Here is a 27,522-nt window from a genome sequence, read left to right on the forward strand (position 1 = left end):
TGTTGCGAGTCCTCAGTATAGTGTCTATTCTCAATAACAAAAGTGCCCTTTAAATTTGTAGATTCATCAAGCAGCACATGAGCTTAAAGGTGGACTAAAAATTCTAACAGAAATTACTATGAATTAATGTTGGTGTGGTTGTTTCTTTTAAGTGCAGTTGTCTTGGCAATTTGGTATGTTTGTTGAGTGTGGAGCATAGACTGTATGTAAATATGGTCCTGTCAAAATCTTCCATCCCGTCGGTGAGAGTGGAAGGGATTTAAAATAACACTCATGGTCTCGGGAGTGACTATAAGTATATTCTGTAAAATATGCGATGTTTTTTGCCAAAACAGTCAGTTGAAATATGCTAACTGGCATTTACAAGCTAGCATGTTTGAGATGTTTTGCATCCAGCTAAGTCCCGCCCCTCAAAATATATATGGACAGAGTTTCTCCAGAACGATTTTGTCCATTTGTTGATTTGTCGATTTTGCTCTCAGCCAAGAAATGGCACATCCTCTACATTTATATTTTTATGTTTAGATTTTCTGTATAGACATGAGACATGGCATCTAAACATGAGCAGGAGAGCAGACAGTGTGCTGTGGTATGGGGTGTGTGTGCAGTACATGGTGTTTGTACCTTATCTTGGTCAATGTCAGAGTCTGCAGTTATGACAATTCTTTTCTCCACACGAGTCTCTGAAGATCCACTTTTCACAACCTGCAATTGGAAGAAGAAAAAAACATATTTGACAGGCACTGGAAACGAATACAACGCTGAAAAAGACCAGATGATGATTCGAGGTGCTGACCTTTGAGATGTGAGTGGTAGTGGTGGTGACTGAAGTGCCGCTGGCGGTCTCTGAGGTAATGCTCTTGGAACTGGACACAGTTGTGCAATCTTTGTCCTCGTCTGTCCCATCAACCGTCACCTGAGAAATAGAAAGATGGACAGGCTGAATAATCGTTTTTAAACGTTGCTGAGCTTTAGACGGGGAAGGTGCAGGTCTGCCTCATGCACAGTTCGGAGACCCTGGCCTGGTCCTCCCAGACCTGTTTAATTCGCATCTTCTGCTGCCATCTTCTCCATGCAAACCCGACAGCCTAGAGCTGAGACAGGTCTGGGCTGAGCAGATGCCGGAGCCCCTACCTTTGAAGACTCATAGGTGAAGGTCTTTGTCGGGACGATAGGGACCTCTGTTGTGGAGATGCCACTGGGTAAGGAGTTGGAGGCAGCTGTGATGGTAACAGTCTGGGTCTGCACCAGAGGTGGCTGTGAATGGGAGCATAGCCCCATGAGTGGCTGTTTAACCAGACACTTTGAACCTCACAGCAAACATTTTATTTCACTTATTCCACACCATGCATTCCCCTTTTAGCCGTCACCGTGCAGATCTGATTTTTCTTCTCACCAAATTTGTCTCGATTAGGAGTTATGGAAACAACAGATTAACCCTCTTACTTCCCTTCTCACCACCAAGCATACCAGAAAGATAGTAAAATCAAGAAACGTCAAGCCATTAATGGGTTGGAAAGATGATGAAAAGTGAAGTAAACGTTTTGTGGCAGAGAAGAATGTGCTGATGTTACAGAGACCCGTCACCACAGTTCAGAACTTAGCACACCACTGTGCAACACCTCTGCAGCATCCTGCGTTATGTTCATCACACCGCACTTAACAGACCCACAAGTTCTGATCAGTCACAGTGCTGCAAAGGAGTGAGCAAGTGTGGCAATCAGAGACCAAGCAGAGAAAGAATCAGCATCACCCTGAGGGAGTCAGGAGGCTACCTGGAAACAGCGTATGACCTGCGGACCATCGCTCCAGAAATAGGAAGCTGGGGAAGATCCCACTATCCTCCCGGAGCACTCCGACACTCCAGCACATGATCCTTCTTCCTCCTGGGCCTCCTCTAAAGCGTTACAGGAGGAGTCAAAGGACTGAGGCAGCTGCGCCACTTCCACCTCTACGACCGGAACCAAGACAGTCTCAAAAACAACAACCTTGTCCCGATCACACGACTCTTCCTCAACAGGAGAGCCGTGGGCTCGGACGCCATCAGGCTCACTCTTGTGGCAGACGGTGGGACCGGGTATGCCTGAAAAGCCCAAATTACGTCTGGTTTCTTCATGCGCAGCCTTTGTTTCTGAACCATTGCATAGGGGACTAATGCACACACTCTAAAAAAGACATAGAAGAGTCACCAAGTGGGCAGGCAAAGTATTTCCTGCTGACACAATGACAGTCTGCATTTACATAAAATGTAGAAATGTTTGCATGCAAGTTAACTACGAACACACAGTATAGATTTTGTGAGGTATCACTAAAATATGAGAGTGGTGATCGAATGGTATTTAAGCTCCACATGTTAAAGAAATCTCACAGGCCACGAGCATCACAATGGCCTTAATATGACGATTTTGACATGATGCAGGTTTAGCTGTATTTTACAGAGCCACAGAACAGACATAGCGGGGAAAATATAGGCTAAAAATATGTAGCTTTGATAGATCTTGAGAAACTGAAAGAAAAAAAAGAAAATTTGGTCAATTTTCTTTGGGGTCTTGGGTGGACAGGCACAATTTTTATTTTTTGATGCTAAAATTCAAAGATCAGTGCTTGGCATTGGTAGTCTAAATGCTGCATATGAGGAAAGAGGATGGAAGCTACTTTCTTTTTAACCCATCATTTTTTTTTCTCTCCATGTCTTTTCCGGGACTCTCTGAGTTTGTTGTATTAATCATCAGCAATATAATTTTTATGGCAAACCTAAATCAATTTTCTTTGTCTGCTTTTAAAGAGAGAGACAAACTGAACAAATGACAAATACAACATGATAGGCCACGCATTTGCACTTAGTTTAAAGAAAATTGAAAATTTAAAGAAACCAAAAACCTCCTCCCTCGAAAGGAACAACAAGTATCTGAGCCATTAATGGAATGCCTTTTTATTCTTTGGTCAGAGTTGATTGTCAAAACGTCATGCAACAACGACTCTCGTGCAGCTGCTACAAACTGCCTCGCCAAATACTGGTGCAGGACAAAGAAGTATTACGATCGAGCTGCCTCGAGGTTTCCCCTCCTCAGGTAACACTACACTGTCACAGAGAATATCCACAGATTTCCAAGATATTGCTGCTTTCTAGCGTGTGGGTACAAGAAAAAAAGTCACAGTGGTCAGTCTATCTAAAGACATTACCCTAAAACTACTGACAATAGAAATGTGTATAAAAACAGGCTCAGAGTGACACGGTCAGACATTAAAAACCTCCAGAGAACAGTCACACGTTAGGAAAATTTGGCTGATGCATCGTTAAGGTCCAAAAAAACATCAGAAAATGCAAAACGGTCGTGGTTCGATAAACGTTCCCAGTCCTAATCAGTCTTTGGAGAAAGCAGGAAAAGTTTGCCGCAGCGGGCAAACAAGGGGTCAAAGTCTTGTTCATGGAAAAAAAAAAAGGGGGGGGCAGCTTCTCAAGTGGAGCAGAGGATGACAGATGGAGAATGTCGGAGTGATGTTGCAGAGGAGGCGAAAGAGGAGAGAAGAGGAGGAAGAAGAGGAAAGCTAGAGGTTGATGGCTAGATGGACTAGGCGCGGTCTCCGCGGGGTCACATTCACACCTGTGTGGGGTTTTCCGCAGGGTCGAGACGGCCCCTCAGCTGCGTTTGGAGTAGAAGTCTAGCAGGGGGCCGCGCGGGAGGCGGATGGCAAACTGAAAGGGGGGAGGAGGAGGGGGAGGGAAGACATATGAGAGGGAGGAATTCTGAGGATGTCTGCAGTGATTGAACTGAGCTGGTAAAAGCTGTTATTTCCGCAATAAACTGCTTCAGGCATTTAGATTTTGACAAAGAAATATAGATTTTTGTCATTTTCATGGCATTTTTTTTTTTTTTTGTTGTTGTTGCTGTTGTCCAGAACATGGAAATGTATGGACGAGTATTAGGGCCACACATGAGAAAAAACATTAGAGGAGGTAGATTTTTTTTTTTTTTTAAATCACGCATTTTGAGAAAAAAGTCAAAAGTCCCAGCTTTGTGAGTCTCTGGGCGGATAGGGACCACTCCTGAGGCTTGGAGTTTACGTCCCTCCCTCAGTGGACAAGGCAACAGTGTGTGACAACATCCACGCCACTGGTGACATGTAACAGTCCAATATTATATATCGGCAATATAACTGAGAAAATAATCGCACTACAATTTTAAATTCTTAATATTAATTATTAATTAAGCCCCAATTACTATATGGTACTGCCGGTTTAAAGGTCCACCTTATGACGATGTATTTTGACTTTTTTCTCAAAATTTCCAATTTTTTTTTCTCGAAGTGCATGAGGAAAAGAAAATCTACATCCTCCATTTTTTTCTAATGGGTGGCCCTAATACTCCTCCGTAGAAATGTGACATGCATTTTAACATGCATTCCATAAATCTGTACGGAAAAGACAGAAAGTCATCCACATTTGCAGAATCATAATTAAAATGGGATCCATTTTAAATATATTTGAGATAAAAAAAAAAGGGTAAGGGTTACTATCTGAAACTGTGCAATTCATTTTCATATAGATGGAAGGAAGTTAACAATGATTTGAGAATTTGTTAAGTGGTGGTGAAAACTACTCATCGCCAATAACTGTGATAAGGATTCACTATGTCAGTATAGATGTTACCAGGACAACTAGCTAACAATGATTTATTCATTAGTTTTGACATTTACCATCCAGTCTCACTTCTTTTTCCAATACATATTTAGTCTGGCTCAGAGTTAATACTAAATGCTATACAGTCATATCATGACTGTCTGCATGAAACACTTTGTACCCGTGTTCTCTTTCATTTCCTCAGTGTAAGCTATCCGTTTGTTTAGCTTTGAGTGCAGTACGATGCGCTGGGATGTGTTAGTCTCCTAACGTAAAAGTCATTTGTAATTGCTGATACAACTGTGAATGAGGTCTTGTCTCTTCATAGAAAAACAACCGAGGCTTGGAGAAAGAAGCAGCCAAGCAGAAGTTGAAAGCAGCACGAAAAAGAAAGTGAGCAAAGGAAAAAACAAAGCAGAAAGAAAGCAGTTTCACAATGAAGGAGGGTCAGAAATGGGAGAAAGGGGGAAATGTCAATCTGCCATGTGTCGGAACGTGCAAAACTTCACAAAAGTGAGTCATCTTCGAGTCATGCAGTGGGGTTTTTTTTTTCCCCCTGAAGTCAGGTCTGCCGGTCATGCAACACAAACACGTCGGGGGTTCAGAGGCATCCACCGCAGATGACATCTGCAACCAAGCGAGTTCTCAGAGAGCGGACCGGCCCGTCCAAAAGATGCCTCGGCCCGCGTCAGCCTTTGAGGTGAAAGGACTGAAGCACGGGGCCCGTTCAACAAGTCCAGCATCATTCTTCATACACATGCATGTGTCGCATACCACATGCCTTGAACAGGGCTGCACATGCACGCACAACGCTCGACACGACAGCTGGGAGAGCCTGAGCCCCTCCTCTGACAACTTACACATATTCATCACTTTAAAAAGAATCAACATTCAAATTCACTCTATCCCGTATCAAATCTGTTCACCGCCCCTTGTTAGTGGCGCCATCTACTTCAGGAACCGATTATCTTAATTACAATTTCCGCCCGTTTCTGGTTTCTGCGGGAGGCTACTTACCCCGTCTGCGCTGGGCAGTGGCTGACCATTGATACCCAGGGTGCGGAATGGAGAGTGCGTGGACAGACGCTTGTCCCACTCGCTCGGCCTGGGCTCCGGGACAGATTCCATAAAGTTCCTCTTCAGCTCGCTGATGCTGGCGTGGTGCCTGAGCAGGTCCTCCTGAGGCTTATCGAACTCCTACACCGAGGAAAGCCGAGAGGAGAAAGGGGAGGGGGGGTGGGGGCGCCATAGTGGACCAAAAATAAAAATAAGTTGGATAGGAAGGGGGAAAGGAAGTTGAAGGATATATTGGGATTAACAAACGGGAGAGAATAAAAAAAAAGAAAGAAAGAAAATAGTCAGATTATGTAGCTTTTCCGAAGTGTCTGTGCAATTTGTGCTGCTGATTAAATAAACAAGCAGAAGCAGGGATGGCAGGTAATTCTAAGGGAGCGTAAATTATAAAAAGCTAGACGTTCAAACTGCGTGGTCTCTCCACAGATTCTCTTTTTTTCCCAGAATGCAAATTAACCTTGACAAGCTGATTTTGTGAGAGCAGGTCTTAAGTTTGTAAAAGCAAAAGGCTGAGAGGAGCCGTGATTTGGGGTTATTCTGAGCCCTGGGGGGGGAGGAAGCTATAATCTATAGAGCGCAGCATTAATGATCCATTTCACAGCATCAGCCTCGCGGTGAAACAGGCTGCAAACCAAAAGAGCGGGACAGGAGGTGACAGCAGACATGGAGCAAGTCGCCGAAGATGAAGCGTCGGTATGAACGGAAAACCTGTTCATTTAAAGGGTAAATGAACAAAAGCGACAGTAGAAGCATCGATTTTTGGCAAACGCTTAGCATCAAGTCCATCTTTACAGCTGTCCTGCAAAAGCATGTCAGACAGTCCACTGTTGGGGGTTAAGAGCGACTTGATGAGCGTTTCTCCAAACGTCTGTTATTTCATACACAACACAGCAGAGATGTATAATTACCTTGAATCTTATTTCTACTTTATTTGCATGATTGTTGAGAGGATGCGATGCATTACTGACAAGTAGAAAAATGAAGTAGACAGAGCAGAAGCAGGGACAGGAGAATACTGATGATCTAGAATAAATGAGCGCTATGTGGAAAACTGAGCTGCTTGTTATCGCTGTCGCTAACAAAAAGTAGAAAAACTCAAAAGGACGTTTTCTGGTATTTTCGTTTAAATCAATCGTAAACACAGGGCTGATGATCAGTTTAAAGGACAATGTGGTGCGCAACAAGTTTCTTTATTCTTTATTTTTTTATTATTATTTATTTATTTAAATTCAACAGCACTCTCCTGAATCATCTGGATTAGAGTGAAGTTGCCACACACACACACACACACACACACACACACACATTAGTCATGTGACCTACGGCCGATGTGCCGACGCGAAAAACTGTGAATCATGCCGCATGCAAGCGTGACATTAAAGAGCAGCCAGTGCGCCAAAGAGCAAGAAAATGCAGCCGGAGACCGACGTCCCCGGACGGAATACAAACCTCCAACATTAAAAGGCTATGTCTGATATAAATTGAGTCACCCTCAATTTTCTTAGCTCTTTTCTGTGAAAAATGAAAAGAACAAAAGAAGAGTGTGGGTTTGGGTTTCAGTTTCCATATGCACCGCCACACCTCAAACATGCACACGATGAAGTTCATTGAGGTATTAATACGACAGACGAAAGGAGCTGTGAGGGGTGCATGCAAAACTGTAAGTGACTACGAGGGCAAAATCTGCACTATAGTAGCAAAGTAAAAGAACACAGAGCTCTGGAGGACTGATGAGACTACTACTATACATATTAAAAAAAAAAACATTGATGGAGTGACAAACATGTGAGTTATCATGCCCCTTTTTAGTAAAGTGCTTTTAATCTACATTCATGCATGTGTGCATTCAAGTAATTACAACAAGCAAGCAATGAAAAGAAACGACTGACTTTTCCTAATGTGTAAAACATATTCACAGTCTCGTCACACCGGGGTAAAAGGATTCTAGTTACTCGCTGTCTGCCTATTCTATCTGTTAGTAATATTTTCTACCCCTTGTAATTTACTGCTTGTGCATCGGACCTGATGTAGCTTTCATTTTACACCTAGCCGTATGGAAGCACAACATGAGGAGAGGGTGAGATTAGTCTCGTGAGTCTCGTCAGAATGGAGGTGGAGGCACGGCTACGTTAGCGCTGCTAAGAGTCTGACCTTTCGCATTTTCACCCCCTCCACGCTCGTCACCTCAGACTTGTGCTACCACACACAGAGGAGAGATGGACACGCGTTAGCATCCTGTGCTCGGCGGGCCTCGACCCTCAGGTCTCAGCCATGCCGGAAAAAAATAACCAAAACAAAACAAAAAAAAAACATGTCTTCTGAGTGATGACATGCAACAGGCCTGTGTCTGTGACCAACCTGAATGTCCCCATTGACGGTGGATATCAGTGAAGAGTCTACTTCTCTCTGGTCCCTCCACGCTGCTGGCTACAGCAGCAAGAGAGGCACAGATCACACTCAGACACACGGAGCAAAGTCTGCTCGCTACTGTAGCATCTTTATACAAAAACTATTTACTGACCACAAAACCCAAGCAAGGACACGTCATTAATGATCTTTTGAACTTTCGAACACCCCGTTATATTTTTAACATACGTAGGGATCAGCCATAACATTATGCGCACCTGCCTAATACTATGTTTTGTTGTGTTCCTCAAACCTGGGGACTGAACAGGCTCTCGGCCAATTGCGGGGAACCTGACAGAGTCAGCGTGTAATATGCAGCCTCGTGATTGGCTCAGCAGCGATAGGGGCGGGGCCTACTGTGTACAGGAGGCTTAGATTGACAGGGGTCGCTCTGTGAAAACTAAAATATGTTGGATTCATGTTAATGTGTATTAAAAAAAAATGTAAATATATATAAATGTCTAATCAACCAAAGATTTTGCAACCCTGCCTCCTGCAGTACCTCTGCAGAGCCTCTAGGGGTCTCGGACCCCCTCTTGAAGACCTATGGTCTCGCCTTCACAATGTACCCCCCGTCAGAATCGCTCAAATTCTTTTTTTTTTTCTAACACATCAACACTGAGGACAAAATGTGTACTTGTTGTCTAACACATTGTGCCACGACAATAAGATAATAGGTGTCACTTCTCGGTGTCCATAATGTTGTGGCTGATTGATGTATAATCTCGCACATTAGACCTCAGTTGAAATTACTTCACAAGCTAGGAAAAAATAAATAAATAGGTAAATGGGAAGAGAGACCAGCTGAATACCTTGACTTCAGCCACTGCCTCGATTTTTGAGTGCTCCACTGCCTCCACGGTGACCGCCAGCTTCCTCTCCTCCTGGCGGCTGGTCTTGATCGGGGTGGAGGTCTGAGGCTGTTCCAGAGGAGCCATGGGGATCCCCGCCTCCACCAGGGCAGCTTGGGAGAAGACGGGAGCACTGACAGGACGCGCACCTCTCTGTGTGCTCACAACTGGACAAAACGAAAAAATACGCTTTAGGACAAAGTGTTTTGTAGGGACAGGATTACACACTGGACTTTAAACACTAGTTGGTCAAATGCACCTTGAAGCTGCAAACGGCAAACGTATAGAAAAAATAAAATAACGCACAAAAGCGTACGCGACGACGTCATACTTACAGTATTCAGCCAAGACGCAGTCAGATCAACGCAAATGCTGCAAAGGTTATACTGTACCTCTTTTTTTTTCCTCTTTTGAAAAGACAAGCACACGTCCGAACGTGACGTCAGCCAAAAGCAAATGTCCACAAAAATGCAGCGAAAGTAAAAACGCGCGTTAGTTCTCGATCCAGCAGCAGCGGATGAAGTTAAGGCTGGAAAAAGCTGAGAAGCTCAATGGAGCTGAACCGGTGAAATGCTAAGAAAGCAGTCAGTCTGCAAACCACAGTGCAGCCCGAGGCCGCTGAATAATGGTGAAGCCACGTTCTCTTGTGAACGCATCCTGCAAACTAGCTGCAGATGTTAGTAAGCGTTTCATGAAGCCAAAAAAAAAAATAGCATGAACACAAGTGAGCTGAAAAACAAAATAAAATACCTGACTCTTTGCGATCAGAATCTAGAAGAACAAACCAATCATCACTTTCATGTGTACGCGTGAGTGGACGTCTTTCCTCCAGGATCCGTTTCTCAAACTGTGGTCTCTTTGCTGGGGCCACAGAAGCTGAAACTTTGACCTCCGCTGGGAGCTGGATGCGCTCAGGGAGAGTGACTAACACAAATACAGAACCAGGTATTATTGTTGTTGATATAAAAGAATGGCTTCTATTCAAATATAAATACAAGTATGGGAACAGGAGTAAAATAATGAAAATCTGGACTAAGATTATACCTGTTTTCTTCTTAGTGGCCACATCCAGAAGAACAAACCAATCGTCTTCCACCTGCCTTACTGCTGGAGGCCGTGGTTTCTGCTGCACCACTTCCTGCTGCTGCCATGTCCTCTCCACTATAGTAACCCTCTGCTGCGCTGTCTGCTCTACGGCTGCAAATTCTTTAGCTGGTCTTACTTCAGGATACATACGGACACGATCATCTGCAGCCACTGACACAGAGCGAACACAAGAATGAAAGTTGCATTGGGAGCAACAAGAAAAAGCATCTTGTACCACCGCACGTTCATATTTTGTACTGTGCTCCTAGCTTAAGTGTACAAGGTGAAATGTGCAACAGATACAATCATGACACAAAACAGCGGAATACCTGGTGCTTTTGCTGCAACATCTGCCAGCACAAACCAGTCATCGTCCACTTTTCTCGACTGCGATGTTCTAATCTCCACCTTCTCCACAGCCGGCCTCAAGTCCTCCATGGCGAGAACTGGTTTGGGCTCAGTGGGCACCACCACATCGACAACACGCTCAACCACGGCAGCTAACATCAAAACATAAAGGTGCATAAAACTGTTGCTGATATTTTATTTTTTTTCTGGCACAATGAAGGGCAATGAACGCTACCTGGTCTTGTGACGGGCTTTTCCCGGATGACGTCGAATAGGACAAACCAATCATCTCCGCCTTCTCTCTCCAACTGACGCACAATTTGGCTCGGCCTTACTTCAGAAAGACGTGTCGTCTCTTGCCTGCTCTCCACACTAATTACCTTCTTCCATGTTCTAGCCTCAGTGGTTGTCACCTCAGTCTCAAGTGTCTTCTTCACATCAGTTACTTGAGTAACTGGAGTCAAAGGAGCCAGGACTGATCCAAATGTAACAAATGGCAAAGGGTGAGTATCTTAAACTATATCGTTTCAGAGTGAATTCTGACTCGGTGCGAACGCATATTAATTACCTGTTGGTACAACCTCTGCCTTTTCAGCCTTTTTCCAGTCATCGTCTCTCTGGGTAATCAGCGCTGAGGTCTGAGGACTAGTCTGCTCAACAGCGGTCTGATAAAACCTTTGCTCAGTACGCTTTACTTCAGTCGTAACGTCTGGATAGATTTTAGTCTGAGAAACTGAAAAACAAAATCGGTACAATGCATCTGTGGCCACTGCAATCTATCTGGTTTGGGCTCGGTGGGCACCACCACATCGATAACACGCTCAACCACAGCAGCTAACATCAAAACATAAAGGTGCATAAAACTGTTGCTGATATTTTATTTTTTTTTCTGGCACAATGTATGCAAAGCCTCGGACAATGAACGCTACCTGGTCTTGTGACGGGCTTTTCCCGGATGACGTCGAATAGGACAAACCAATCATCTCCGCCTTCTCTCTCCAACTGACGCACAATTTGGCTCGGCCTTACTTCAGAAAGACGTGTCGTCTCTTGCCTGCTCTCCACACTAATTACCTTCTTCCATGTTCTAGTCTCAGTGGTTGTCACCTCAGTCTCAGTGGTTGTCACCTCAGCCTCAAGTGTCTTCTTCACATCAGTTACTTGAGTAACTGGAGTCAAAGGAGCCAGGACTGATCCAAATGTAACAAATGGCAAAGGGTGAGTATCTTAAACTATATAATTTCAGAGTGAATTCTGACTCGGTGCAAACGCATATTAATTACCTGTTGGTACAACCTCTGCCTTTTCAGCCTTTTTCCAGTCATCGTCTCTCTGGGTAATCAGCGCTGAGGTCTGAGGACTAGTCTGCTCAACAGCGGTTTGATAAAACCTTTGCTCAGTACGCTTTACTTCAGTCGGAACGTCTGGATAGATTTTAGTCTGAGAAACTGAAAAACAAAATCGGTACAATGCATCTGTGGCCACTGCAATCTATCCGGTAATGCGGTGATGGGGAAATAAAGACATCTGAAGGCGGCGTGTACCTGGAGGCACAAAGGAAGGCTCTCTGGAAACAACATCCAGCAGCACAAACCAATCATCATCCCTCTCCCTCGATGGCTGCAATTTTTTCTGCTCGGGAATCATTTGCGCTGGTGTCTTCTCGTATTTTTTCTCTTCGACTACGACCTCCCTCCTGGATTCTGTTACTTCGGTCACAGTAGAAATGCTTTCTTTGTGAACCACCTGCTCATACACAGTCGGGGCAACTACCGACAAAGAGAACGAAGGGAGAACTGTAAGACGCACAGAGGCGTAAACATGGAAGTTTTGATGTAAGGAACGGGCTTTGCAGGCAGTACCTGGAGGCACAACGGTCTGTTGTCTGTCCATCAGAATAAACCAGTCGTCTTCTATCTCTCTCGCAGTCCGCGCTTTTACTTGACCGGCGCTCTGCATTTGTTTCACCTCAGTGTCTTCGACTAAAACCTCCACTCTCGTTTCTCTCGGCTCATCGGCAATAAGAGAGACACGTTGTTCTGGAGACACTTTGACACGCTCTGCAGTAACAACTAAGACGAGAAAAAAATCATTTAAGAGACTCACGTTGACACTACAGGGGCGTTAAGAATGAGAGTGGCCGCTTGCTTTGATAAAGCTGTGAAGGCATTTTAGCCAATACCTGGTGGTATATATGAAGTTTCCCTGGGAAGAACATCCCAGAACACAAACCAGTCATCGTCTCTCTCTGTCACCGGCTGTCGTACGACTTCTTTTTGCAGTTGTTTCACCGGATCTTCCGCCTTTCTCTCTTCGACCACAGCTTCTCTAATCTCTTTGACTTCTGCAGTTCTAACCACCGAGACAAAATCCCCTTCATCCATCTGGGCTCCTCCCTTCGATATAACTGATAAGCAATATCAGGAGAAAATCTTAGGCACTCCTTTTTTTACAAGCAAAGTAAAGCACGAGCACGGCGTTTGAGCAGTACCTGCTGGCACGTAAGGCGCTTCTCTGCGAACGACGTCCAGCAACTCAAACCAGTCGTCGACCCTTTCTGCTGGGGTCCGCTGTTGTGGGGTCTCTGGTAGACGCAGCGCTTTCTCTTCTCTCATTCCCGCCTCCCCCTCTAATACTATCTCAGTTTTCTCCTCAGCGGTTGCAACCTCAGCCTTTGAGGTGAAATACTCGTCCACCTGAGCACGTTCCACGGCAGCTAGTTACGAGAGGAAAGACTCAGGATGTGTGAACACGGTATCTCATCGTTGAGAGAAGCAGGGCAAAACTTACAAGAAACGATATCCGACTACTATCATTACGACAGCTGGCAAATACACAATTCCAAGAGAAGGTCAAAAAACGAGTAGTTAATAAGTCGATATTAGTGAACTTCTGGCACTCTGTATCTTGTAGTAATGTTAGAAAGATTAGTGGAAGACTTAAGTTGTTCACACAACAACATACTGTACCTGGTGGTTTCAAAGCTGCTACGTACTGACGGTCAAAAAGTATGAACCATGAATCCTCATCTTCCACCTGAAGTTGATCGCCCTGTAATTCCGCTTCCTGCCACACGTCTTGTTTTTGTAACCTCTCCTCTGACACCACTAAAGCCGGTCCCTGCACGCCTTCCACATCGTCCTGCAGCCGCCCCGTCTCTTCTACAATAGTCACTCTCTTCACAACCCGGCGCTCCACCCTCTGGTACGACACCACAGATGAAGAGCCGGCAACATCTTGGAGGCCGTACTTCTCCGTCACCTCGTTTTGCCACTCCCTCTCTATCTGTCGAAGCTTCTCTCTCATGCTGTCATCCAAGAGGCCTCCGTCCTCCGTCTCACTCTCCTGCTTCGTCGCAACCTGTTCGTCTTCGGGCAGCAGCCCTTTTAAAAACACCTGCTTTATCTGATCTTCCAGTTCATCCACCTCGCCCTCTTCTGTCTCTATCCTCCTCACACTCTTCATCACAATTACTCTCCCTTCTTCTTCCTTTCTCAACTTTTCTACCTCTTCCTTCCCCAGTTCTTCCTCTATTACTTCCTGAACCCTCTCTGCCATCTCGTCCATTTCTTGGAGCCTTTCCTCCAAGTCCCTCACTTCCGTCAGACGCTCTTCCAAACCCTCCATCTGCCTCAGCTTGTCTGCAAACACCATCGTTTCGTCAAGCTTCTCGATGACCTCCTTAGCGGCCATTTTCAGTTCGGCAGCACGCGCGCCCTGCTCCTTCTCTTCCTGGAGCTGGTACTGGGCTAGGCGGGAGACTGAAAGGAGTAAAAGGGGAAAGTGATGCAGTGAACTATAAAAAAAATGTAAAAAAATGGATTCCTTTTGCAAGATGTTAGGATTTCTGGTCCACACAAAGAAACTCACATGGGGGTTTTTCAAGACTCTCTGAGGAAGGTAGGCCAAAGATTCGATCAAAGTACAGGTACCAATCATCTTGCCGTGGCAGCCGTGGTTGCAGCAGTCGGTCCAGAGAGCTCATTTTTGCCAAGCTGACTTGAGCTGACCATGTCAGAAAAACAGTATGCAACATTTTTGTAGCAGGTAAACAACCGCAAACAGGCGAAAACAAAAGGGCTCACTGGGTAGCGTCTGCACCAAGAAAGTGCACAGTAAAATTTCATTTAGTCATATGAGAAGTGGCAAACTGCAAATTATTATATTAAAGGAACAGAATATCAATGTGGATGAATGTCGGTAGGCGGTAGATGCGTAGATACCTGGCTGTTTCGCAAAATCGAAAGGTGGGATGAAAGGGAAAGGAGTTTGACGGTACAGAAGGACAGACCAATCGTCTTCCTCCGTGCTCTGCTGCTGCTGCTGCTGCTGCTGCTGCTGCTGCTGCTCCTCATCGATCACCAGCTCCCGCCGTGACTGACTGACTGACTGGGTAACGGCATAGGAGCCGGTGCTCTCAATCTCGGTGTCAGTGAGAACAACCTGCCCCTCCTCCCCAGACTCGCCGAAAGTCTCCTCAGACCCCCCTTCAACTGTGAAGACACGACGAGGGAGGCGATGGCTGTTAGGCAACGTTCGCGCCGTACGGCCGGCGACCGGCGACCGCAGCGAAAGCTTCGCGGTGCTTCGAGCGCGTTTGTACCAGGCGAGATGACAAGCATACGTGGCAGGCTTTTGTCAGTCCGGTAGGACGAGGTTAGTGCGAAGAAAGAAAGAAAGATGCCTCTTACACTTCACAGGACAAAAACAGACGACAAGGCCAGACTGGCAGCTGCCATTCATTGTGTAAAAATCTATTTTTAAACTTCTTTTAGTGACAGCCACTCAAGCAGTGATGGTGAGTTAAGAGGTTAAACATCTGGGCGCAAGCCACAAGCAATTTAAAGTTGTTGTGCAACACACATTTAGCACAAAGAGGAACTGCAGCCTCAAGACTGGAAATGCCCCTGCATGTTTAAGTATGAGAGGAAACTCCTTGTTTTCTTCTTCTTCTTCTTCTTCTTCTTCTTCTTCTGTCAGAGTGACCAAAATGAACCTGGAACCATGCCAGGAAAAGCACAAAGTAGGTGACACCACCCGTGTGTCCACACATTTCATCCTCCTGCTGAAAAGCAACACGTTCAAAGCTTTAAGCGCATGAAGGCAAATGTATGGCGATGGATGAGCGCGTCATGATGCGGCGATGGTGTTAGCGACTATCAGGCGATGAGCAAGTTGCCAAAAGGCACTGCGTGTGCAGCTCCGGCGTGCTTCCAGTACCTGTGAATTCAGGAGGCTCGTCAGATGCCAACATCAGCGACCAGTCATCAGCCTCAGACCTGGGCGATGATGACAGCAGCTGCAGAAGCTGGAGAGTCTCATCTCCAGCTGCGAGAGTAAAACGAGTTACAGAGCAGCTCAGCAAGCCCGCGGTTTATTTGCGAGGTGCGCACGGTTTCAGCACGGTGCTCCACATACCTCCATCCAGGTTACGGGACAGCCTCTTGCTGGCTGAGCGCGTGAAGCGAGGGGCTGGCCGGTCGATCATGGAGCTCGCCTGGCGGGTCTGGGCCTGAGTGCGGCCGCTGTACCGGAACTTGGAGCCCAAGACGAGGAAGCGACGCGACGAAGGAGGCTCCACCGTCGAAACCCTGAGGGGGGAAAAAGTTAATTAATCATTAATTTAACTGTCATTGTTACGGTTCAGGTTCAGCAACACCTGAGCCGTGCCAGCCAAATACAAAGTTTAACCTGCAGTTACCGATTATCCAGTTATCTATGGAAGAACCTGGGCACTGTTGCCAGGTGGGGAAAGTGTCATTCAGAGTCAGCTAAGAAGAAGAATCTGTCTTTACCTGAAGAAGGTATGGTGTTCAACGCAAACTTTCCACAGCTTCTTTGAGGCCTTGTAGTTGGGCAGCTTGAAGCCAATGGTGCTTTCGTACTGCTCTTGCTGAAGGCAAAGAAACAAGTTTTAGGACCTACATACCGATGATGTTACTCTGCAATTATTTTACCATGAAACATGAACTCACTGTAAATTTGCCCAATTTTGAAACACATTTTCTTTTAATAATGAACAACAAAAAAGCCATTTAAAGCCTGCATTTCACTTTTTTTTTTAACTAAATAAATTAACCCAGCTATAAACTACGACCCATAAGTAATTTATCAAAATATGTTCTTCACACTGTTTCAAGGCCACACATTTAAGGTAGGGAGCATGTAAGCAGAAACTTTAGACGCACCTCTGACGGCCTGATTTTGATGAAGAAGCTGCTGCGCTTATAAGAGATCTTCAGCACTTTGGGCCAGGGGAAACGGTTGATCCTCAGCTTGTCCTTGTAAACCATCAGACCGCTGGAGCAGACGCCCAGCGTGATGTCGACGCCATCGAGATCCTACAAGCAAGGCACGAACTGTTACGGCATGTCACTGAAGATGTTCACGCTGCAGTTACGGCAAACCGTCACTGGGAGGCAGACTTTCTCACTCGATGGGCCGATGTAGTTTGGAGGTCATGGAGTTTGAAATGTTATTAATCTGGCTTTTTTTTTTTGAAAGGGGCTGACATCAATTTTGTAATTAATTCTGGAAGCTAGTGATGTAATAATAGCATGCTGGGTACCAAATAATGATGATTGTTTCATTTTTAATATAAAAGGGCTACTATAAAAGCGGCTACATATTCTAATTCCAGAATTTCCATTTCATCCAAAGAGGTAAAACAATAATAATAATAATAATAATAATAATAATCGCAATAGTAATAATAGCAATAGTAATAACAGGAATAATAATAATTGTAATAACTTACCTTGGCCTGGTGCAGGTCGACTCCATACATGGCAAGTTTCTTGGCATTTTCCAGAAAGAACATATCCGCTTGGGCTGGACTCATCGACCTGGACACACGTGGACAAGAAGCCTCTTTTCAAATACGTGTTTCATCGTCAAATCATCAAGAAGATCCCCCAACGACGTTTGCACCAGCAATGCAAAGAATGTACTTCAACGACTACTACATTAATGACCTGTATGTGCGGTGCAGCTCCATCACTTTCTCCTCCAGCTCTTTACTCTGCCCGGGGGCCAGACTCAGATCCTTCACATAGTCAGCACCGTGGAGCTCTGGGTCGTACTCCCCGAGCTCCGACTGGGCCGTGTAGGAGCCCAGCAGGGACAGGGTGACAAAGGAACAAGGAAGAATTCCCCGCATGATGTCCTTCCTCAGCTGGAGGCACAGGTAATACCTGGAGAAGGCACGGAAAGGCATTAAGACATTTCTAATGTGAGGTTTTTACTCTAATCATTATAATTTTTAGAATTAGATAGAAGGACCGCCACTTATACACAACAAATGGTTAGCTTTATGTGTGTGAAGGCTCTCAGTCATCCACATCAGGGGATATCTAACAACGTCAAAGAAAGGGAACTGGCTTTGGGAGAGTCTTTTGAAGACGTTTCTCCAGTCATTCCAGTTTCTGATGGGCTACACCCACAGATGTTAGCCACAAAAAACATCTCCAAGAAACCCGAAAAGTCCAGTTGCCTTTCTGGAAGTTTTTGGAAAGTGTTAGCTTTGTTTAGCATCAAGACTGGAATCACTCGTGTGCCATGATGAACTGTGGCTTCAACATCAGAGACGCTCACCTGGTGAGGTCTTCAGTAAGCTGTGCTGGATCTGGAGGGTAGAACTTCACGTTGAAGGTAAACTCATAGACGCCACCTGAAACCTGTTTGCGGATCTCTTTGGCGGGTTCCAACCACGTCTGCAGGAGGTAAAAAGGAAGGAAGTTACCGTCGGCTCACAACGCATGAATACACAATAATAATAGTGGAAGGGGAATCATAGGAGGGAAACCACAGCGTACCTTGTTGGTCGGCGTTTCCCAGACGGCCAGGCCGAAGTAATCTTTCTCCAGCAGGTTGACATGGTCACACACCTTCGTAAGGAGCTCTTGGCCTTTAGCATGTTTCTAAATGAGAAAGGCAGACCACAGAGATTACTCAGTCTCCTTAATGTTGTTAATCTGGAGCCACAGCTTTACGAAAAAGTAAGTTTGAAAGTCTCTTACGTCCAGTTCGCACTCAAACAGAGCGTCGTCCAGTAAGGTGACTTTGCATTGCATGGTTTTCTGACGTTTAGAGCCCTTGGCCTCCTCCGTCTTCTTCTCTTTTACAGGCTTCTCCTTCTTCTCCTTCGCCTCCTCCTCTGCGGCCTTTTCCCCTCCCTTGGCCGCCTCCTCTTGCCCGGCCGGTTTGTCCGCTTCTTTCTCCGTGTCCTCCTTTTTCGCCTCTGCCGCTACGTCAGCCTCCTCCTTTGCGGCTTCTCCTTCCTTGGGTTCGTCTTGAGTGGGCTGCTGAGAGTCAACACGGGACATGCGCATCAATCAGGTGAAACAGACATGAAGAAGAAGAATGAACCGTGTACTGATGACGCTCTGTGACACTCACCTGTGTCTCTGTGCTGCTGATCGAGTGCTGATCAGGAGCCTGTTCAGTGTCCGGCTCAGTTTTAAGTTCGGGCTCGGGAGCAGCGATCGGTGCCTTCACCTGCTCCTCAATCCCTTCTTTCACCTCTTTCTCCTCCTTCTTGCCTTTGTTCTTCCCCTTCTCTTTTTTCTTCCCCTTCTCCTCCTCCTTCTTCTGCTGCTTGTCTTCTGTCTTTTCCTCCTTCTTCGCCTCTTCCTTCACCTTCTCCTCCCCCTTTGCTTTGTCCTCGTCCTTCTTCTTCGTCTTTTCCTCGTTGGCTTTCTCCTCGTCCTTCTTCTTCGTCTTTTCCTCGTTGGCTTTCTCCTCGTCCTTCTTCCTCGCCTCCTCCTTCTTCTTTGCCTTCTCGGCCTCTCTAGCCTTTTCCTCTTCCTTTTTCTTGGCTTTCTCCTCTTCTCTCTTTTTCACCCGTTCCTCCTCCTCTGCTTTCCTCTTTGCCTTCTCCTCTTCCTTCTTCTTCACCTTGTCCTCTTTTTCTTTTTTCTTTGCCACCTTCTTATCAACCCTTTCTTCCTCTTTCTTCGCGGACTCTGGACCCTTGTCTTTAACTTCTGCAGCCTCCTCCTTTTCTTCTTCTTTCGCCTCCGACTCCTCCTCCCCCTTTTCTACAGCAGGCTGTGCCTTCTCCTCCTCTTTTTGCTCCTCTTTCTTTTTCAGCTTCTCCTCCTCTTTTTTCGTCTCCTCCTTGTTTACTTTCTCCTCATGCTTCTCCTCCACTTTCTTCTTGGCTTCTTTCTTTTTCTTTTTGCTGCCCTTCTTCTCAACCTTTTCTTCCGCTTTCTTTTTCTCCTCCTTTGGCTCTACTTTTTCCTCCTTCTTCTTCTCTTCTTTGACGTCTGATTTTTCCTCCTCTGCTTTTGCTTCCTTCTTTTCTTCGCTCTTCACCTGTTCCGCCTTCCCTTCGTCGGCCTTCTCGGCCTTTTCGTCCTTCTCCGCCTTCTCCTCGCTGGCTTTCTCCGCCTCGAAGCCCTCTCCCTCGGAGCACTGCGAGCGGCGCTTGAGGAAAGAGGAGAAGAGGCGAGAGAGGCCTTTGCCGGCGGATGTCCTGGTGCGAGGCTTCAGCTGCTCCTCCTCGGGGGAGGTCGCTACGTCCGCGGGCCCAGGCTCAGAGGCCTGCTCCTGGGCCTTCTTGCCCGGCTTCTCCCCCTCTGGCTTGGAGGCTGCCGCCTCTGGCTTCTGCCTCTTCTCTGGTTCGGGTTCGGGCTCGGCACCGCTGGTCTTCTGCTTGCCCTCGGTGTCGGCCTCGCTCACAGCACTCGCCTCTGTTGTCATGGTAGCCACTGGGAAGGAGAGCAGAAGGGAGTCAGAGATGGAGAAAGGTCACGGCGCCGTATGGAACTCAACGTCTGAGACGAGCAGCAGTGGACGATGAGCTTTTTCGAAATCTTTAAACTTGAATTTACTGCAAAGACCAGTGCTGATTTCTAAATTTGCTTTGATTTTTCCCTTATCACACAATGATATTATTAATTTTTTGTAAATCTGTGGTGAATCTGTATCCGTGCCCCTTTCTTCACTTTCGCTCGCACTCCAAACATCACTATAAATTATTAAGCAGCAAACATGAAACATGAATCCCGCCGCCACCCACAGATTATATTCCCACTCAAATGCACAAACATCATTTCATCACACAATAGCCCTCCTTGTTGGATAGTGTGTCTGCGTCTACACGGAGCTCTGAGGGCGAGCTCGCAACGCTGCCCATCAAGGGCTCATTAAGTCCCCCCCGACACAAAGGAGCCATTCTGCTCCGGATCTGCCTATTAGCACCGCCTGGGTCATCCTCAGAGAGCATCACAGACTCCACACCTCATAGACAGGGAGAGTATGAGGTGATGTGTAAACGATATAAATGGTGCGTCCCGTGTTAATAGTTCTTGCTTATTTTATGGATTGAAACCCACATTTTTATGCTACACAATAGAGCCAGAGTAGTGAAAAGGTTTGTGTGACATGTAACCAATATAAAATCTAATTTAAGATATCCATGTGGAAAAGGTTTGTAGGGGCTCATCACATGTACCTCTTCTTGATTTGAAACTGCAGCTATGGAGGATATAAAAGAACGTTGTCGTCCAGCAGTAACGCTATTCTCTGCATGCGTAATGAACAGGATTTTGATTCACTGGTCCGACAGCGAGAGGACACGGCTGCTATTTTTAGAGCCACATCAGACTAAAATACACTGCAGGTGTTATGCAATTCTGCTGCACCTCTTGTAAATTGGATATATCTGTTACGGTGGCGCCGCAATCGATTCTGTCCTTTCGGGGAGACACTTTTGCATCCTGTCTGAACTAGACCCTGTCTAATTGCTGGCTAATGTGGCCCCGTTCGTCTCTTCCATATGTAGTTCAAGTCCCACCCTGCTTGATATGGAGCAGGCGGGGGTGGGGTGGGGTGGAGTGGGGTGGGGTTGGACTCTAGACAGGCAGACAGGCCAATCTTCCAGATGTACAGGGCGGCCCCAAAGGGCGCAGCCTGGACCCGCTATACCATACACTTCCCGCTGGCACTACAGGACGGCCAGAGGAGGGAGGGGGGAGGAGGGAGTGGGAGGAGGGGGTACACACACACACACACACACACACACACACACAGAAACACACAGACCAAATCCTCTTTAGCCCTCCCATTGTTTGTGTCCAGTGACCAATAACTGTGCCGAACACTATAACTAATCCTGCCTGCCCTTCCCCCCACAAGACCCCCCTCCTCTCCCCAAAGGCCTATTCCCTAGGTCACCATGCACACACACACACACACACACACACACACACACACACCGGTATGCATCACTGCTCACTGGCTCCTCTGGGTCTTTTAATGCTCCGTCATCTCAATCCTGATTGTCAGAAAACAGACGTGTTCCTAATGGACCAGCTGAGCTTGTGTCTGCCGCCTCCTCCATTTTGTGTTGCCTATCTGACGTCTCTGCTGCCAGCCAGCTGAGCAGGGCCCACCTGATCGTGACCAATTAAGACTAAGACAGTGGCACCCACGCCAAAAAGGACCCCGCAGTACGCCATCAATCTCTCCTAACGCGGAGGGTGTTTCTTCTTCTTCTCCTTCTTTGGTATGGGGAGGTAATTAGGTGAAATATTGCCGCACTGTAAAGAAGAAAAAATAAATAAATGCGCCCTGGATACGCCCTAATTAGCGTCTGTAATGAGCTAAATTATGGATGAAGTAGGCCACCCTCCAGCCACTGAGCTCTCAGAGAGCTGCAGGCTCAGGTGCAAACGCCAGGGCGGGAGTTGAATAAGAATTTAATTTGAAGCCTTTTAACTGAATTGAATGCCCCCACAGGAAGATGATCTGCAAACTGAGGAGATCTGATTTACGACAGCTTCACTTAAATTACACTTTACTTAAGTGGAAAAATGTAATATATTGTCCAATTCAGTTAAAATTGTGTTAAAGGAACAAGTTTCTAACCAAATGGCTTAATAGCTGCTAATTACGAATCTCTTTAAGTCCTCTACAGTATTAAAAATACCGTTTTAAGGGACTGTCGGTGATGCTGCAGAGCTGCTGCTGCTGCTGCTGTGTGTGAGGAAGAGCTTGGAGAGGAGAGAAGAGGAGAGGAGGAGGTATAGTATAAAAATAGCTACACGTGCACAAGATGCACAGGCTCATTAGTTGGCCTTTACGGAGGAGCTCATGTCTATTTCTGTTCACAGTTTACTGCACACATCACAGACACGTGTGCAAATATCTACATTTATAGCCTTTTTTTTAAGACCACAGAGGAAGATTTTGCTTGTTTTGAGTGAATACTTTCATTGGCTGTTCACTGAAAAGAGCTCTGAAATAACCGTTTCACTGTGTGAATACTAGGACATAAAGAACGCATGTTTCCTGGGCGCTGAGAGAGAGAGAGAGAGGCTTAAGGAATTAGCAGGAGTTTAGAGTTAATCATCCCCCAAGTGACCAAGTGAGATTATCTCCATCTACCTGCCTACAGTATGCATCTCACTGTCTCTCTCCACCCTAGATCCTCCGTTGGTCTCTGTGTGTGCGCGGGGGATCCGCTCTGCTGATTCATGGTTTTAAACGGAGCCCCGCCTACCTGGCTGAAAATCAACTGAAATGAACCGAAGGCCAAGATATCAGTCCTCCGGCCGCATGGTGGCTCCTCTTAACCCCTCCGAGTAAACACTGACACACATGCCAACGTACGTGTTAACACGTGCCTCCAACACGCTAAACTGTTCATATGCACGATTAATGCGCAAGCCTGCCCAGCAACATCCACAATGTGGACGGGTTTAACTCTTCTGAAACTATTCTGAGGTGTACAATATTACTGAGAGGACCGTGGAGGGGTATTTGCTGGTGTGCTGCCACTAAAACGTGATCGAACTTTGAACAAAACTCTGTGATCATGGGTTCCGTGACACCGTAAATGGAGGGACAGCCACACTAAAGGACTACGAAGGGTTAATTTTAAGTCCACTTCCCTGTGTAAACCAATCCCAGGTCTAGTGCTAAACTAATCAATACACACAGATGGTCTGTGAGCCGGATGGTGTAACATGAACCGACATGGGAAAAGAATGAAGTAGCGTGATTGATTTACTGTGGTTGGTCCTGAAAGCAATTTTGAATCCATTTCCAACTTCACCTCAATCAAGGCCCATAGAAGGAACAGTGCATCTGCACATTAGAGTGAAATGTTCTTTTTTATTTCTGTTGGACACAGATCCAGATGGTAGGATTGAGTAGTTGAAAGGATTTCAAATGATGATGTTTTTGTTTTGTTTTTCAAATCTGCATTCTTCTTCATTAAGAAAAGAGCAAAGGGCTGTGAAGGAGGTGTAGTCTCTGCCCCGTTTAGTGAAGCTCACACGGCAGAGTAGTAGTCTAACTGCTCAGATGCATCATAACTCCCAAAAGAGGATTAACACCAGCAAGCTCTTCTAGGACCTCAGTGACCTCACTCTCACATAGCGCAGCCAAAAACATCCCTTAGCATCACTCCAACAGCTGTGCGTCCACAACGCTGCTGATTCAGCGGTACAACAGACCCCAGTCTGAGCACCCAGGTATTATCTCTGTCATTTTTTAACCTCCGCGTTCACTTCCGCAGCTCCTACAAGCAGCCTTAGTGCATTAACACTGCCGCCGTCTCACCCTCACCCTTCCTACGTCACATCTGCAAGTGAGCGCTTCATAACAGATTATCTCACTATATATATTCAGCAGTATCATCGATGGCGATGAGGCTTATTGGATGAGTTCCCCTTAAGTGCGTTATGGGTCGCACAGGCACGAGCACAAACAGGAACAGGCACACATATGCCACCCTCCAGCAAAGATGGGATATTTTTAACCCGTGCGCTCCTCTTGGGGGTAGAAGCAAGTCATGTCAAGCAGAAAATGAAATCCAGAGCAGAGCCGTCACTGGAAAAGCATGGAAACAACAACAAAAAATAAAACAACAAAACATCAAGGCAGACATCTTCTTGGAAATAGCAGCAACACATCTAGCGGAGGAGGCGTTCGAGAGCATCCAGACATGAGCGTATCATCAGGAACAATAACTATTTCTCATGTGAATAACTCCCGAGAGAAACACATCGACAACACTGTGACGTGTCGTTGCACTTCATGCATATCCAACAATTATCACCATTTACCAACATGCATGAGTAAATAAATGAGCAAAATAGTTAATACACTGTGTAGGAGTAGTCTAGAGAGAAGCCTTTTTTTTTTTTTAAAAAAAGAGGGATTTCCTAAAACGTCCAAATACGCCCCCTTTTACCACAGTGGTAACTTGTATGTTCATTCATTCATACAGAAAAAAAAACTTACACATGGAAAAAAAAAGGAACAACACAGCACTGCCCCCTCGCATACGGACCACCATTGATTCATAAGGATGCTGCAAGGCTGCGATTGCATTTGTTAATGGAACTTTATAAATTCTATATAATTTAATTAGTATATTATCGTTTAAATGTCGCGTGGTAATAATATACATATATATAATTGTTTTAGAAAAAAACTCAAAACGCTTAAATGGCCAACTTTTTTTCCGGACGATTAAAACGCAACGCCGTTACGGCCAGCGTCGGGTTCAACGTGCCAGGGTATTTAAACAATCCGTGTACGAAAATGGCGCCGAATGTGCAACAAAACAAACAAACAATAACTCAACCTGCGCCGCCCGGGCAACATAAATCTGAATTATGGCTTACCTACTCTAGGATTAGCATCAAGGGAGGTAAGGAAACGGCGCAAAAAAACAATCCGACGAAATCCTTTATTCCGCTGCACGTTCAGGAGGAGAGACAATGTTGCGGAGCGACGCACGCTTTGTTGTGCTGAAAGCTGCCCGATGCTCGTAAAGGGGTGGAGTCTCAGACAACGAGGCTCGGACTTGAGTCGAGCAGCTGAGCACCAACCAGCATGGCTCGCCACGGCGTGGCAAGGCAAGGTGGAGGAGATCTGAGCTCAACTTTCAGACAGTGCAGCGCAGTAGGCAGGAGATAGGTAGGGCTGATCTGTGGCGCTAAATGTGGCCATGTGAACCGAATGGGAAAATGCTGCAAAAGAAAAATCCAATGCATGCAAAATAACTGCTTAAAGTTAGTGATAAATAACTGATTTAGTTGTTTATTTTTTTTAAAACATGAATTGAAAACCCATCACAATCTACCGGCCTTCATGGAGAGAACTGACAACAGACACGGAATAGGCCGCTCAAGAGAGCAAATATTAACACAGTACAATGTCCAGGAACACGAGGGGGGAATACCCCCCTCCCGTCCCCAGCCTTTACAGGTACTAACAGTGTGCTCATCCGCATGGCGTAAGGGAATCGGGACCTCAAGCTCGATTCAAACTGGTCACGATTTCACAATCTAAATCTCAAATTCAAAAACAAACACGCACGCACACACACAAGCTGTCTTTATGAACCACGGCATCGTCCCCACCCATCTGCCTGACCCCATTAGGGACATACGGCTCATAGGCAGAGGGGTGGGTGACTGAGTGAGTGCGTGGGGGGGAGTGGGGCTGGGGAGTTTGGAGAGGGGGGTGCTTAAGAGGTTCATTATTCTCTTGACCAAGCAGCGCCGCGTAAAGCCGCCATCATCTTCGCCAAGGCAAGCTCCCGTGGCGTGACTTATCAAAGTCACACAATTTCAGGATTTCATTTCGCTGCTATTCATCAAAGACAACGTCTTACCCGTTTCAAAGGTTATCCCACGAACCTGGAGCAGATAAGAAACACTAGAGACGAAGCAGAACATACGTCTCTCTAGCACGGTGACGCTCAGGCGGCATTTTGTCCGTAGACTTTGTTCACAGACGTGAAGTGACGACACCCGAGAGGGAGTTGCAGCACGCCAGCCAGCAGCGTTAAACATTTACTCACAGAGAGTGAACTCTCTTGTATGGAGCCCAATTTGTTGGGTTTCTGTTTGCTGTGCTGTAGTTGTGCACGGCAAAGGCAAGTCACGAGGGAGGGTAACAAAGACTATATGAAGTAATTGCAGTTGCCTCCAGTTGCTTAGGAACCCCTGCCCGGCCCCTGTGCCTACCGCTAAGGAGCAGGTGTTTAGCTGGACCCGGGAGAGGGAGGAGAGGCAGGACGGAGAGGGGAGGAGAAGAGGAGCCCCCTGAGACAGTGACAGCCTGGAACCACAGACTCGCAGGCGACCTCGCGCAGTAGACACACCCAAAAACACTGACGCACATGTCCCCTTCGCCGTGTTACTCTTCCTCATTTGTTCAAAGGCAAACATGCACATATAATGGCGCAGTGCATTACTCCAGATGAGTGCATGTTTGTCTGGGACATCTTTATCCCTATCTGGCACCATCACTCAGACGTTACATAACGCTCCATACCACTTCCACCCAGTGCATCTCCCTTCTTCTTTACTGCATCTGGATACACATCACACACACATACATACACTGCGTCGCTTTCTTTTCTCTCCTTCAAATGTAAAACAACGTGTGCAGCTTTGGAAAAAAAAAAAAAAGAAGTGCTTTCAGGGTGGAATTTCGAGTGCACGCGATGGAGCCACGGTTTCAGGGGTTTTATTTGTGCTCAGGGCTCGAGCTCTCAAGACCACTGACGTGATGGATGGTAAAAGTGCATCAATATTCATAGCGCACCATTATGTTATGAAGAATTTATGAAGCGGGAACACTCCAAGTTTCCGCCCTTTTTCTGGCGGCAGACATGTAAGCCCCTGCTTGTTAGCTTACATCCGAATTCTCTCGCACCGTCAAGACTTTAAATCGCACGGTGGAGAGTACACCACGGTGCACCCTGAAGCGTCTGTTTGCGTCCACAGACAATGCAAAACGATCAGTCAGATTCGAGGCGAAGCGCTTTTAATGAATGTGAACGCCATGCGAAATTCAAAGCCCCGAGGCTCGAGATCCACTGAACAAATTGTGGCAGGCATTCGAGGCCAACTGAGTGCACGCTACATTGTGTTTGATCATCCCATGCCCCTGTGGATGAGCTAGGCGCTTGTTTAGGCTGCCACCTGGTGGATAAGAGTAAGTCTAGCATGCAAGTGTACTTGGACCAATGCTGTTGAGTGATGATGGGACTGGTGAAAAGCTGGCAAAAATGTTATATCACATATGTATTAAACACACTTAAAGTTCTAAAGTCTCCTTTGCAGGGACATATTATATATAAATACACACTATAATCCAGGTAAA

At 46.2% G+C, this 27,522-nt stretch overlaps 1 protein-coding gene across 18 annotated transcripts in view; it reads right to left on the bottom strand.

Moving 5' to 3' along the window:
• Window positions 1-27,522, bottom strand: part of LOC125015911 — a 31,582-nt gene that overhangs the window by 2,381 nt on the left and 1,679 nt on the right. For 2 of the 18 annotated variants that reach the window (XM_047597977.1, XM_047597978.1), the window contains exons 3-36: window positions 21,609-21,893; window positions 18,784-20,099; window positions 18,405-18,689; window positions 18,201-18,305; window positions 17,980-18,098; window positions 17,361-17,579; window positions 17,144-17,231; window positions 16,575-16,727; window positions 16,182-16,279; window positions 15,805-15,977; window positions 15,607-15,714; window positions 14,610-14,879; window positions 14,257-14,391; window positions 13,356-14,147; window positions 12,878-13,102; window positions 12,569-12,793; window positions 12,249-12,458; window positions 11,931-12,155; window positions 11,670-11,834; window positions 11,316-11,576; window positions 10,955-11,119; window positions 10,622-10,861; window positions 10,368-10,538; window positions 9,997-10,209; window positions 9,703-9,876; window positions 8,914-9,119; window positions 8,054-8,122; window positions 7,847-7,891; window positions 7,145-7,207; window positions 5,639-5,818; window positions 1,776-2,165; window positions 1,135-1,257; window positions 797-916; window positions 625-705 (exon numbers count right to left, since the gene is read on the bottom strand). In XM_047597977.1, the coding sequence (XP_047453933.1) occupies window positions 625-705; window positions 797-916; window positions 1,135-1,257; window positions 1,776-2,165; window positions 5,639-5,818; window positions 7,145-7,207; window positions 7,847-7,891; window positions 8,054-8,122; window positions 8,914-9,119; window positions 9,703-9,876; window positions 9,997-10,209; window positions 10,368-10,538; window positions 10,622-10,861; window positions 10,955-11,119; window positions 11,316-11,576; window positions 11,670-11,834; window positions 11,931-12,155; window positions 12,249-12,458; window positions 12,569-12,793; window positions 12,878-13,102; window positions 13,356-14,147; window positions 14,257-14,391; window positions 14,610-14,879; window positions 15,607-15,714; window positions 15,805-15,977; window positions 16,182-16,279; window positions 16,575-16,727; window positions 17,144-17,231; window positions 17,361-17,579; window positions 17,980-18,098; window positions 18,201-18,305; window positions 18,405-18,689; window positions 18,784-20,099; window positions 21,609-21,618 (7,422 nt within the window). In that variant the 5' untranslated portion in view covers window positions 21,619-21,893. Of the gene's footprint in view, window positions 1-624; window positions 706-796; window positions 917-1,134; window positions 1,258-1,775; window positions 2,166-2,909; window positions 3,698-5,638; window positions 5,819-7,144; window positions 7,208-7,846; window positions 7,892-8,053; window positions 8,123-8,913; window positions 9,120-9,702; window positions 9,877-9,996; window positions 10,210-10,367; window positions 10,539-10,621; window positions 10,862-10,954; window positions 11,120-11,315; window positions 11,577-11,669; window positions 11,835-11,930; window positions 12,156-12,248; window positions 12,459-12,568; window positions 12,794-12,877; window positions 13,103-13,355; window positions 14,148-14,256; window positions 14,392-14,609; window positions 14,880-15,606; window positions 15,715-15,804; window positions 15,978-16,181; window positions 16,280-16,574; window positions 16,728-17,143; window positions 17,232-17,360; window positions 17,580-17,979; window positions 18,099-18,200; window positions 18,306-18,404; window positions 18,690-18,783; window positions 20,100-21,608; window positions 21,894-25,028; window positions 25,343-26,023; window positions 26,220-27,522 lie in introns of those variants that run through there. The other 16 variants (XM_047597983.1, XM_047597984.1, XM_047597981.1 and 13 more) reach the window with 15 other exon arrangements.

This window comes from Mugil cephalus, chromosome 11 (assembly GCF_022458985.1).
Source record: "Mugil cephalus isolate CIBA_MC_2020 chromosome 11, CIBA_Mcephalus_1.1, whole genome shotgun sequence".
Classification (NCBI taxonomy): domain Eukaryota; kingdom Metazoa; phylum Chordata; class Actinopteri; order Mugiliformes; family Mugilidae; genus Mugil; species Mugil cephalus.